The sequence below is a fragment of the Papio anubis genome, chromosome 12 (assembly GCF_008728515.1).
Source record: "Papio anubis isolate 15944 chromosome 12, Panubis1.0, whole genome shotgun sequence".
NCBI lineage: Eukaryota > Metazoa > Chordata > Mammalia > Primates > Cercopithecidae > Papio > Papio anubis.
Window position 1 is genome coordinate 108,024,227 of NC_044987.1, and position 13,195 is coordinate 108,037,421.

General features: G+C 45.7%; 1 protein-coding gene across 3 annotated transcripts in view; it reads left to right on the forward strand.

Moving 5' to 3' along the window:
* ZDHHC5 (zinc finger DHHC-type palmitoyltransferase 5) overlaps nucleotides 1–13,195 on the forward strand; it is a 34,097-nt gene that overhangs the window by 17,934 nt on the left and 2,968 nt on the right. For all 3 annotated transcript variants that reach the window (XM_003909846.5, XM_017948371.3, XM_017948372.3), the window contains exons 4-10: nucleotides 4,134–4,291; nucleotides 5,347–5,519; nucleotides 5,651–5,753; nucleotides 7,743–7,834; nucleotides 8,862–8,994; nucleotides 11,051–11,174; nucleotides 11,876–11,988. In XM_003909846.5, the coding sequence (XP_003909895.1) occupies nucleotides 4,134–4,291; nucleotides 5,347–5,519; nucleotides 5,651–5,753; nucleotides 7,743–7,834; nucleotides 8,862–8,994; nucleotides 11,051–11,174; nucleotides 11,876–11,988 (896 nt within the window). The remainder of the gene's footprint in view (nucleotides 1–4,133; nucleotides 4,292–5,346; nucleotides 5,520–5,650; nucleotides 5,754–7,742; nucleotides 7,835–8,861; nucleotides 8,995–11,050; nucleotides 11,175–11,875; nucleotides 11,989–13,195) is intronic.

Below are 13,195 nucleotides of genomic sequence, written 5' to 3' on the forward strand. Positions count from 1 at the left end.
CCTCAGCCTCCCAATGTGCTGGGATTATAGGCATGAGCCACTGCGCCTGGCCCAAAATTACTCTCTTAAGAAGTAAGCTGGCTAGGCACAGTGGCTCATACCTATAATCCCAGCACTTTGGGAGGCTGAGGTGGGCAGATCACCTGAGGTCAGGAGTTTGAGACCAGCCTGACAAACATGGAGAAAATCCATCTCTACTAAAAATACAAAAAATTAGCCGGGCATGGTGGCATATGCCTGTAATCCCAGCTACTCGGGAGGCTGAGGCAGGAGAATTGCTTGAACCCAGGAGGCGGAGGTTGCAGGGAGCTGAGATCTCGCCATTGCACTCCAGCCTAGGCAACAAGAGCGAAACTCTGTCTCATAAAAAAAAAAAAAAAGTCCAAAGAAAAGCCATGAAGGCAGAAGTTGGAGTAATACCGTATGGGAGAAGGAGAGGGTTTTTTAGGATAAAGAATTTAACTTGTTTGTGGCGTGAAGAGATGGAACCAGAGGAGAGAGAACCTGAGATTGAAGAAAGGTGATAATTGAAATTGGACTTTTAGAGGAAGGAGATGCTTTCCAGTACATATCTGAAGGTTCTGCTTGCAGAAGATGTAGGCTCTTTCTGGAATAGGAGGGGAGAGAACCATCATCAGCGGACTAAAAGGTGGAAAGAAGATAAGTTGACAAAGGTTGTCACTGATGACATGTAGTTTTCCTCTCAAACGTGAGGTTATTTTGCAAGAGTGAGACAAGTAGTTTCGGGCTAGCAACTCTGGTAAGATGAAGTGTTTCTGAAATTCACTGTGGGCTGGGCGTGGTGGCTCATACCTTAATCCCAGCACTTTGAGAGGCCAAGGTGGGTAGATCACCTGAGGTCAGGAGTTCAAGACCAGCCTGGCCAACATGGTAAAACCCCGTCTCCACTGAAAAACACAAAAATTAGCCCGGCATGGTGGCTGGTGCCTGTGATCCCAGCTACTTGGGAGGCTGAGGCAGGAGAATCGCTTGAACGGGGGAGGAGGAGGTTGCAGTGAGCCGAGATTGCACCATTGCACTCCAGCCTGGGCAACAGAGCAAGACTCTGTCTCAAAAAGAAAGAAAAAAAGAAACTCATTGTGCTTCCAAAGCCTGTATCATTGTGCTTCGTTTGTGACTTCCCTTCAAAGATTGAAGTGAGGGTGAGGGAAAGGAACTTTGTGTCCCTAAAGCCAAGGAAGGCTATTTTAATGAGCCTTTAATATTCATTCATCAAATATTTATTGATGTAATATGGAAGGCACTATGATGGTCATTTGGGGTGATGTTTTTAAGAAGGTCATTGCTGGCCAGATGCGGTGGCTTACGCTTGTAATCCCAGCACTTTGGGAGCCCGGGGCGGATCACTTGAGGTCAGGAGTTCGAGACCAGCCTGGCCAACATGGCGAAACCCCACCTCTACTAAAAATACAGAAATTAGCCAGGTGTGGTGGTGCACATGCCTGTAACCCCAGCTCCTTGGGAGGCTGAGGCAGGAGAATTGCTTGAACCTGGGAGGTGGAGGTTGTGGTGAGCCGAGATCGCCCCATTGCACTCCAGCCTGGGCGACGAGCAAAACTCCATCTCAAGAAAAATAAATAAGGCCGGGCGCGGTGGCTCAAGCCTGTAATCCCAGCACTTTGGGAGGCCGAGACGGGCGGATCACCAGGTCAGGAGATCGAGACCATCCTGGCTAACACGGTGAAACCCCGTCTCTACTAAAAAATACAAAAAACTAGCCGGGCGAAGTGGCGGGCGCCTGTGGTCCCAGCTACTTGGGAGGCTGAGGCAGGAGAATGGCGTGAACCCGGGAGGCGGAGCTTGCAGTGAGCTGAGATCCGGCCACTGCATTTTTTTTTTTTTTTTTTTTTTTTTTTTTTTTTTTTTTTTTCAAAAAAAAAAAAAAAAAGAAAAATAGCATTTGAATTTTTTCCCTTTAAAAAAAAAAATCTTTTTTTGAGACGCAGTCTCACTCTGTTGCCCAGGCTGAAGTGCAGTGGTGCCATCTTGGCTCACTGCAACCTCTGCCTTTCGGATTCAAGCAATTACTCTACCTCAGCCTCCCAAGTTGCTGGAATTACAGGAGCGTGCCACCATGCCCGGCTAATTTTTGTATTTTTAGTAGAGATGGGGTCTCACCATGTTAGCTAAGCTACTCTGGAACTCCTGACCTCAAATGATCCAGCTGCCTCGGCCTCCCAAAGTGCTGGGATTACAGGCATGAGCCACTGTGCCTGACCAAAAGAAAAAATCTTTTATTTAAAGATTTTAATAAGTAGTGCACATTCATTATGTACAAAGTATAAAAAAGACAAAACATTACCTATAATTTCACAGACCAGAGCTAACTACTATTGTGGTATATATCTTCGCAATATTTGAAGACTTAAAAAATATGTGTGTATATTTATGTATACCATGTATCTGCAGTATATATTTATGTGTGTGGTTTTTTTTTTTTAAGACAATGTCTTACTCTGTCACCCAGGCTGGAGTGCAGTGGCATGATCTTGGCTTACTACAACCTTTGCCTCCCAGATTCAAGCCATTCTCCTGCCTCAGCCTCCCAAGTAGCTGGGATTACAGGCATGTGCCACCACCCCTGGTTAATTTTTATATTTTTTTGTAGAGACTGGATTTCACCATTTTGGCCAGGCTGGTCTTGAACTCCTGGCCTCAAGTGATCTGCCCTCCTTGGCCCCCCAAAGTGCTGGGATTATAGGCATGAGCCACCACACTCGGCTGTACAGTTCTTTACCTAGCATTTCTTGCCATGTAAATATGAAAAAATGCTATGAAAAGAAATCAGTAAAATTTGAAACTTAATTTTTAATCCCACACTATCATTTATTTAATTTTTCCTTCCCACATTTTTTTTTCTAGGTTAATAAAAAATAAAAATTGCTCTGGGTGCGGTGGCCCATGCCTGTAATCCTAGCACTTTGGGAGGCTGAGGCGGGTGGATTGCCTGAGCTCAGGAGTTTGAGACCAGCCTGGGGAACACGGTAAAACACTGTCTCTACTAAAAATACAAAAAATTAGCCACCGAGGTGGCATGCGCCTGTAATCCCAGCTATTGGGAGGCTGAGACGGAAGTATCACTTGAACCTGGGAGGGGGAGATTGCAGTGAACCAAGATCACGTCCTTGCATTCCAGCCTGGGCAACAGAGCAAGACTCCATCTCAAAAAACAAAACAAAAAACAAAAAAAATTGCTAATTGTATATGAGAAGGCAAATAATGTCTTTTAAGTTTTGAAATGGGATGGTGGGTTTCTGATAGCTGAAAATTGAGAGAAAGGGCATTTATGCTTGTGCAACAAATAATACTGAAATATGTATATATATAGAAAATTCATAGAGTAGGGGAAGACATTTTGGGAAGGGATTTGGTTTTTTTCTTTTTTTTTTTAAGATGAAGATGAAGTCTCGCTCTGTTGCCCAGGCTGGAGTGCAGTGGCGTGATCTCAGCTTACTGCAACCTCCGCCTCCCGGGTTCAAGCGATTCTCTTGCCTCAGCCTCCTGAGTAGCTGGGACTACAGGCGCACGCCACCACACCCGGCTAACTTTTGTATTTTTAGTAGAGACGAGGTTTCACCATGTTGGCCATGCTGGTTTTGAACTCCTGAGTTTAGGCAATCCGCCCTTCTTGGCCTCCCAAAGTGCTAGGATTACAGGCATGAGCCACCACAGTTGGCTGGGCAAAGGATTTGTGCCTGGAAAAAAAGGTTGATGTTAGTTCCTCTCTTGAATTGCTATAGTTCACTCATATAAATATAGATACTGAACTCTTATGTAAACTCATTATGTATGTGCTTTGATATGTAAACTATTTGTTTAAAATATATTCATATACTTAAGCCAATAACACCAGCAGATGCATACAAGAGCTACCTCGAGTCATTTTATCTTGAACCTCACTTCCCAATGCAGAATAAATTGCTTCCTCATCCGTGTTCCCATAGTGTTGTATAAAAACCTGACCTCACAGTCTTATAGTTCCTAGTCCCTAGTCTCACTCATTAGAATGTGAATTCCTCAAAGGCAGAAGCTATATTTTAAACATCATTGGATCCCTAGCAGTTACTACAGTTCTGGCATAATTGTTTTTAATTGACTTTTCCTCTCTACAGCTGAGGAGGATGAGGACAAGGAAGATGATTTCCGAGCTCCTCTTTACAAAACAGTGGAGATCAAGGGCATCCAGGTGCGCATGAAATGGTGTGCCACCTGCCGCTTCTACCGTCCCCCTCGATGTTCCCACTGCAGTGTCTGTGACAACTGTGTGGAGGTAAGCACCCTAGGTGGGGTAAGACTTCATGCTTAACCTTCACTCTCTTCATCCTAACCATATAATAGATTCTTAGCTTTGGATGTGGTATAGTCCTGTCTAACTAGGTTGGCCACATGGTCCAGCTCTGTCACATGGTGTTAGTAATGACATAACATGAGAGGCAGAGCATAAATATCATTGCAGGAGGGAAGCTTTAACTCAGTATGGGCGTAGACTTTCTTTTTTATTTACTTATACTTTTTGTAGTGATGAGGTCTCCCTGTGTTGCTTGGACTGTCTCAAATTCCTGGCTTCAAGTGATTCTCATGCCCTGGCCTCCCAGAGTGCTGGGATTACAGGCATGAGCCATTGCACCAGCAGGGTGTAGGCTTTCTTGACACCAAGATTTATAGTTCTAGCCTTCTAGCTGTTGGCTCATCTTTGGTTATTTATCCTGGCTTTGAGTTTTCTCTTCCAGAAAATCATGCCGTTGCGTTTCAATTTGTTGTAGTTCTTTTCCTGCCTGTCCTTCTGTATCCCTTGTCCTTTTTCCATTCCATTTTCACTTAGCTGTAAGCAGTTACCTGCCAAATTCTCCATCTAATCCTCTTTTCTCATGAATCTTGATGTTTTTGCAAAGCCGCTGACATTCGTCACTTTTAGAGTTCCTTGGTCACATAGGATAAACTTTGAGAACTGGCCTTGGCCTTTTCATTTTTTTTTTTGGAAGTGGGGTCTTGCTATGTTGCCCAGTATAGTGGCTATTCACAGGCAGTCATCATAGTTCACTACAGCCTTGAACTCCTGGGCTCAAGCCCCAGCCTCCCCAGTAGCTGGGACTACAAGTGTGCGCCACTACGCCTGGTTTGGCCTTGGCCTTTGACCAACCTCTGGAGGGTCTCCCTTGCAGATTTATAGAGCAAAATAAACTGGATTTAATTTTGGACTAATTGATGACCATGATCATAAATTACTAAAACCAAAACTTAGCTGCCATTTGTTTCTTTTCTTGACAGAAGTAATGTAATGCTATGGTCCAGGGATGCCTCTCATCTGTCTCTTTTTGTCCCTAGGAATTTGATCATCACTGCCCCTGGGTGAACAACTGTATTGGTCGCCGGAACTACCGTTATTTCTTCCTCTTCCTCCTTTCCCTGACAGCCCACATTATGGGTGTGTTTGGCTTTGGCCTCCTTTATGTCCTCTACCACATAGAGGAACTCTCAGGGGTCCGCACGGCTGTCACGTATCCTTCAAGGCCTTTTAGGTTGTGGGATTGGAAGGGGGAGGAATGAGGGCTGAAGGGAAAATGGCTGCAGTAGGAGCTGGGGAAAGTGAGATCATGTTGCTCTGTTCTCCTTGATTGTTTGGCATCAGAATGGCAGTAATGTGTGTGGCTGGCTTATTCTTCATCCCTGTAGCTGGCCTCACGGGATTTCACGTGGTGCTGGTGGCCAGGGGACGCACAACCAATGAACAGGTATGGAGAGAAGTGACGAGAGACCCCTGAAGAGCAGGGCATGTGTCTTTAGCCCTCTGATTAGTGTGCAGTGTAGTGCTTCCATAAAGAGATGCTTAATGAATACTTTTCATGATTATGTAGAGATTAATGGTAGGGAGTGAGGTAGTCCTAGTTCCTCATGTAAGCATAGAGGCCATGTAAGAATAGAGGCCATTTCTCACATATACACCATGGAATACTATGCAGCCATAAAAAAGGATGAGTTCATGTCCTTTGTAGGGACATGGATGAAGCTGGAAACCATTCTGAGCAAACTGTTTCAAGGAGAGAAAACCAAACACCGCATGTTCTCACTTATAGGTGGGAATTGAACAATGAGAACACTTGGACACAGGGTGGGGAACATCACACCCCGGGGCCTGTTGTGGGGTGGGGGGGCGGGGTGGGGGAGGGATAGCATTAGGAGATACACCTAATGTAAATGACGAGTTAATGGGTGCAGCACACCAACATGGCACAGGTATACATATGTAACAAACCTGCATGTTGTGCACATGTACCCTAGAACTTAAACTATAATAAAAAAAAGAAAAGAAAATAAACTCTCAAAGAGATACTAAGACAATAGAGATAAAGGCTGAATTTTGCCCTAAAATATCTTTTTTTTGGAGACAGAGTCTCACTCTGTTGTCCAGGCTGGTGTCCAGTGGTGTGATCTTGGCTCACTGCAATCTCCGCCTCCTGGGTTCAAGTGATTCTTCTGCCTCAGGCTCCCAAGTAGCTGAGATTACAGGTGTGCATCACCACGCCCAGCTAATTTTTGTATTTTTAGTAGAGACAGGGTTTCACCATGTTGGCCAGGCTGGTCTCGAACTCCTGACCTCAGGTGATCCACCCACCTCGGCCTCCCAAAGTGCTAAGATATCTTTTGTAACAAAATAATGTCTATCTCCAAAGAAACTCTTGGATGGTTTGGCATCATCACCTGAAATATCAATTGAGAGATCCAAACCAAACTGAAATTAGACAATATAGCATAAAGAATAAGATGATAGTTTTTTAAACAATACTCACCACAGAACTTGGTATCCAAATAATAGTATTCTTTCTTTAGTTTGTCAAAAAATTATATTAATAGTTTAAAGTGTAGCAAGAATATATGTATATGTATATATGCGCTCATATGCATATATTTAAGATCTTCCTGCAAAAAAAAAAAAAAAAGAATAGAGGCCATTTCTTAGTTAACAGACATTTACTGTATGCCCACTGGATACTGGAGAATTTAGGCTCTCAGTTTATAGAAACAACGAAAGACTTGGGCTAGCCCTCAAGAAACTTATAGTGCTGCTTACAGGAAAGCAATGATTTTTGTGCATATAATAGTAGCTAACCTTAATTGCTTTTTTTTTTCTTTTTTGAGACAGAGTATTGCTCTGTCACCCAGGCGGGAGCCCAGTGGCTGGGGTGCAGTGGCAGGATCTCGGCTCACTGCAACCTCTGCCTCCTGGTTTCAAGCAGTTCTCCTGCCTCCGCTACCCAGGTAGCTGGGATTGCAGGTGCCTGACAGCACGCCCGGCTAATTTTTATATCTTTTTATGGTAGAGATGGGTTTTGCCATGTTGGCCAGGTTGGTCTCGAGTTCCTGACCTCAGGTGATCCACCTGCCTCAGCCTCCCAAAGTGTTGGGATTACAGGTGTGAGCCACCATGCCCAGCCCTTAATTGCTTATTCTTTATCTTAGTTTTCAATATTTAGAAAGCTATCCCATTTTATATGAGGAAACAGGTTTTGGGTCAGTAACCATGAGGTAGACCTAGGATTTGAACTAAGGACCCTGACTGTAGATTCCCTGCTCTTAACCATAACCTATATAAATTTCTTGTGTTTTACTCATTTGCATATCCCTCAGATAGTGAGTGCACAATAATTTGTAATAGATTTGTATTTTGGCCTTTGGAAGTCAAGGTCTCATCTTCTAACCTGGTATTTTTTTCCTCCCTCTAGGTTACGGGTAAATTCCGGGGAGGTGTGAACCCCTTCACCAATGGCTGCTGTAACAATGTCAGCCGTGTTCTCTGCAGTTCTCCAGCACCCAGGTACACCTATCCTTTTGGTCTAGTGTTTACCATTGGTCAGAACTTTTATCTTCTTTGGGCTTGTTCTGGTAAAGGAGGGGTCTGGTGGGAGACAGCCTTTAGGAAGGGTTCTCTATCTTAGAATGGTAAGTACCTACATGACCATCCTTTAGTGCAGTGGTCCGTAACCTTTTTGGCAGCAGGGACCGGTTTCATGGGAGACAGTTTTTCCAGAGATGGGGGCTGGGCCGGAGTGGTTTCAGGATGAAACTGTTCCACCTCAGATCATGAGGCATTAGATTCTCATGGCTGGGTGTGGCGGCTTACACCTGTAATCCCAGCACTTTGGGAGGCCAAGGTGGGTGAATCACTTGAGGTCAGAAGTTCGAGTCCAGCCTGGCCAATATGGTGAAACCCTGTCTCTACTAAAAATACAAAAATTAGCCGGGCAAGGTGGCAAGCACCTGTAATCCCAGCTACTTGGGAGGCTGAGGCAGGAGAATAGCCTGAACCTGGGAGGCAGAGATTGCAGTGAGCTGAGATCACACACATACAACCTAGATCCCTTGCATGTGTAGTTTACAACAGGCTCCTAGGGTTTGCACTCCTAGGAGAATCTAATGCCTCCACTGATCTGACAGGAGGTGGAGCTTAGGTGGTAATGCTCGCTGGCCCACTGCTCACCTCCTGCTGTGTGGCCCAGTTCCTAACAGGCCATAAACTGGTACTGGTCTGCAGCCCAGGGGTTGGGGACCCCTGCTTTAGTGGACACTGAATTCCATTGATATTCTTCAGGTATTAAGGTAAATCTCCTTTGAAAATTGAGAGTGAATAAGATACACTCTAAAGTGCTTTCCTTGAGCTAGGTATCTGCTCACAAAGGCCTAGTCTTGCTGCAGTCCTTCACAGAATCAAAGAAATCTGTTTATTGCTAAGTAAGTGATGACCAAAACTGCAATTACTTTTGCACCAACCTGATAAAAATGCTTTATGCAAACTGTAGATACTTGAAAATAAATGAATGAAAGCTCTCTCTCTTGACACTTAGGTATTTGGGGAGACCAAAGAAAGAGAAGACAATTGTAATCAGACCTCCCTTCCTTCGACCAGAAGTTTCAGATGGGCAGATAACTGTGAAGATCATGGATAATGGCATCCAGGGAGAGCTGAGGAGAACAAAGGTGAGGAATTTAGGGAAGTCAAGCTAGATAACGTGGAAAACTAACTCAAGGCAAAGGGATGGAAGCTTGCTTTAGTTTTCTTTTTTTCTTTTTTTTCTTTTGAGACAGAGTCTTGCTCTGTTGCCCAGGCTGGAGTACAGTGGTGCGATATCGGCTCACTGCAAACTCTGCCTCCCGTGTTCAAGCAGTTCTCCTGCCTCAGCCTCCAGAGTAGCTGGGATTACAGGTGCCTGCCACCTTGCCTAGCTAATTTTTGTATTTTTAGTAGAGATGGGGTTTTGCCATGTTGGCCAGGCTGGTCTCGAGCCCCTGACCTCAGGTGATCCGCCCACTTTGGCCTCCCAAAGTACTGGGATTACAGTCATGAGCCACCGTGCCTGGCCTATATTTCTTACAGTGTTTATCACTTACTGATCTGTGTTAAAATTACTTTTATACAACTCTTGTTTTCTACATTGGATTTTTTCTTTTTTTGAGAGGAAGTCTTGGTCTCTTACCCAGGCTGGACTCCTGTGGTATGATCTCAGCTCACTGCAACCTCTGCCTCCCAGGTTCAAGCGATTCTCATGCCTCAGCCACCCAAGTAGCTGGGACTACAGGCGCATGCCACCATGCCCTGCTAATTTTTGTATTTTTGGTAGAGGCAGGATTTTCCTATGTTGGCCAGGCTGGTCTCGAACTCCTGACCTGAAGTGATCCACCTCCCTCAGCCTCCCAAAGTGCTGGAATTACAGGCGTGAGCCACTGCACCTGGCCCTACATTAGACTTTAAGTTCATTAACAATAAAAAATGAATTCATTAATTTCCATGTCTTCATAGGACTTAGCAGCTTACAGCTAGATGGTAGGAGCTAAACAAGTAGTTGTTGGTTTACATGGGCAAATAAGTGACAGAATTAAAACCTTTTGTAAACCTTTCTTCTGCCAGGTACAGTAACTCATGCCTACAATCCCAGCACTTTGCGAGGCTGAGATGGGAAGATCGCTTGAATTCAGGAGCTCAGCCTGGACAACATAGCGAGACTCCATCTCTAAAACAGAGTAAAATAAAAAATAGAAAACTTTTCTGGCTGAGCGCAGTGGCTCACGCCTGTAATCCCAGCACTTTGGGAGGCTGAGGTGGGTAGATCACCTGAGGTCAGGAGCTCAAGACCAGCCTGACCAACATGGAGAAACCCCATCTCTATTAAAAATATAAAATTAGTTGGGCGTGGTGGCCCTTGCCTGTAATCCCAGATACTTGGGAGGCTGAGGCAGGAGAATTGCTTGAAGCCGGGAGGTGGAGGTTGCAGTGAGCCGAGATCATGCCCGTTGCACTCCAGCATGGGCAACAAGAGCGAAACTCCATCTCAAAAAAAAAAAAAAAAACAAATTAGCCAGGTGTGGTGGCACATGCCTGTAATCCTAGCTGCTTGGGAGGCTGAGGCATGAGAACTGCTTGAACCTGCAAGCCAGAGGTTGCAATGAGCCAAGATCACACCACTGCACTCCAGCCTGGGTGACTGAGCAAGACTCCATTTAAAAAAAAAACAAAAAAAAACTTTTCTTCATCTAGTACTATACCCAAACTGATTCTTGTGCCTTGTCTTCCAGTCTGGTTTAGAAATATATGATAGGCAGTGGCTCATGTCTATAATCCCAACACTTTGGGTGACCAAAGTGGGGTGGTATTGCTTGAGGTTAGGGGTTCAAGACCAGCTTGGACAACATGGCGAGACCCCCGTCTCTACAAAATAAAGTAAAATAAATTAACTGGGTGTGGTGGCATGTACCTGTAATCCCAGCTACTTGGGAGGCTGAGGTTGAAGGCTCAAGGCTCAAGGCTCAAGGGAGCACTTGAGCCTAAGAGTTGCAGGCTGCAGTGAGCCATGATCGTGCGTGTGCCACTGTACTCCAGCCTGGGCAAGAGTGATACCTTGTCTCAAAAGAAAAAAAAAAAAAAGGAAATACATGAGAATTGACTCCCAAATACCTCTCTTTTATACCAATTTAATACTTTGAATTGCCGTAATGCTCAATTTCCAAATCTGACTTTTCGCTCCCCTCATCAATCCAGTCTAAGGGAAGCCTGGAGATAACAGAGAGCCAGTCTGCAGATGCTGAACCTCCACCTCCTCCTAAGCCAGACCTGAGCCGTTACACGGGGCTGCGAACACACCTCGGCCTGGCTACTAATGAGGGTAAGGGCTGCCTTGATTTGTAAGATACTAGAACTAGGGGCAGGATTGAGAAGGTTATGAGCTTTAGAGGACATGCGAGGGCTGGGAGATATTACTTGTGTTGTGACTTTAAATACCCAACAGTTGGTACTTGTGCCACTTTGCAACTGGAAGAGAAGAGATGCCATTTAGCTATTGGCAGTGAATGGGACTTTTGCCGGGAAAATGGTCAACCTCTAGGCAGACCAGAGAACATCATAGGACCTTTTTGGTGCATTTACCCACCCTGAGTTCTGAGCTGGTTTGAGTCTTTAGTCTTGATTTCAGCGAAGGGTATATCCCTACCTTGTCCTCTACCTGTACTTAAGGAACCCTAGGCAGATAAAGTGAACCACTCATAGGCTAGACACAGTGGCTCACACCTGTGATCCCAGCACTTTGGGAGGCCAATGCAGGAGGATTGCTTGAGCCCAGGAGTTCAAGACCACCCTTGACAACATAGCAAGGCTGTCTCTACAAAAAATAAAAAATTAGCTGGGCATGGTGGCATATGCCTGCAGTCCAGCTACTCAGGAGGCTGAGGTGGGAGCCCAGGAGTTCAAGGCTCCAGTGAGCTATAATTGTGCCACTGCACTCCAGCGTGGACAGCAGAATGAGACCCTGTCTCTTAAACCAAAACCACCGCTTGTAAAGTAGTGCCCCCTTGGCCTTTTTTCTTGCAGATAGCAGCTTACTGGGCAAGGACAGCCCCCCGACACCTACCATGTACAAGTATCGGCCGGGTTACAGTAGCAGCAGTACATCAGCTGCCATGCCGCATTCCTCCAGCGCCAAGGTACTGAGTACTCTAAGAGGTGGGGTAATAACATGCCAACTGACTGGACACGGTGGCTCATTCCTATAATCCCAGCACTTTGGGAGGCCAAGGTGGGCGGATCACAAGGTCAAGAGATTGAGACCGTCCTGGCCAACGTGGTGAAACTCCTTCTCTACTGAAAATACAAAAATTAGGCCGGGCGTGGTGGATCACAAGGTCAGGAGTTCGAGACCAGCCTGGCCAATATGGTGAAACCCCATCTCTACTAAAAATACAAAAATTGCGGGATGCAGTGGCTCACGCCTGTAATCCCAGCACTTTGGGAGGCCAAGGCAGGCGAATCACGAGGTCAGGAGATCAAGATGATCCTGGCTAACACAGTGAAACCCTGTCTCTACTAAAAATACAAAAAAATTAGTCAGGCGTGGAGGCTGAGCCAGGAGAATGGCGTGAACCCGGGAGGCGGAGCTTGCAGTTAGCTGAGATTGCGCCACTGCACTCCAGCCTGAGACCTCGTCTCAAAAAAAATAAATAAATACAAAAATTAGCTGGGCGTGGTAGTGGTGGGGCACCTGTAATCCCAGCTACTCAGGAGGCTGAGGCAGGAGAATCGCTTGAATCTGGGAGGTAGAGGTTGCAGTGAGCCGAGATTGCGCCACTGCACTCCAGTCTGGGCGACAGAGTGAGACTCCGTCTCAAACAAACAAACAAAAAAAATTAGCTGGACGTGGTGGTATGCACCTGTAGTCCCAGCTACTCAGGAGGCTGCAGTGAGCCGGAGATCCCACCGTTAGATTCCAGTCTGGTGACAGAGTGAGACTCCACCTCAAAAAAAAAAAATTAAAAAAAGAAGGTCGAGCATGGTGGCTCAAGCCTGTAATCCCAGCACCTTGGGAGGCCGAGGTGGGCAGACCACCTGAGGTCAGGAGTTTGAGACCAGCCTGGCCAACATGGTGAAACCCTATCTCTACTAAACACCTATCTCTACTAAAAATACAAAAATTAGCTGGGCGTGGTGGCGGGCGCCTGTAATCCCAGCTGAGGCAGGAGAATCGTTTGAACCTGGGAGGCTGAGGTTGAAGTGAGCCAAGATTGTGCTATCACACTCCAGACTGGGCGACAGGGTGAGACTCTGCCTCAAACACAGACACATACACACAAAACACATGCCAGCTGTTATGGGAAAAAAAGATTAGGGGAAGAGAAGAGAAGAAAACAAAGGACA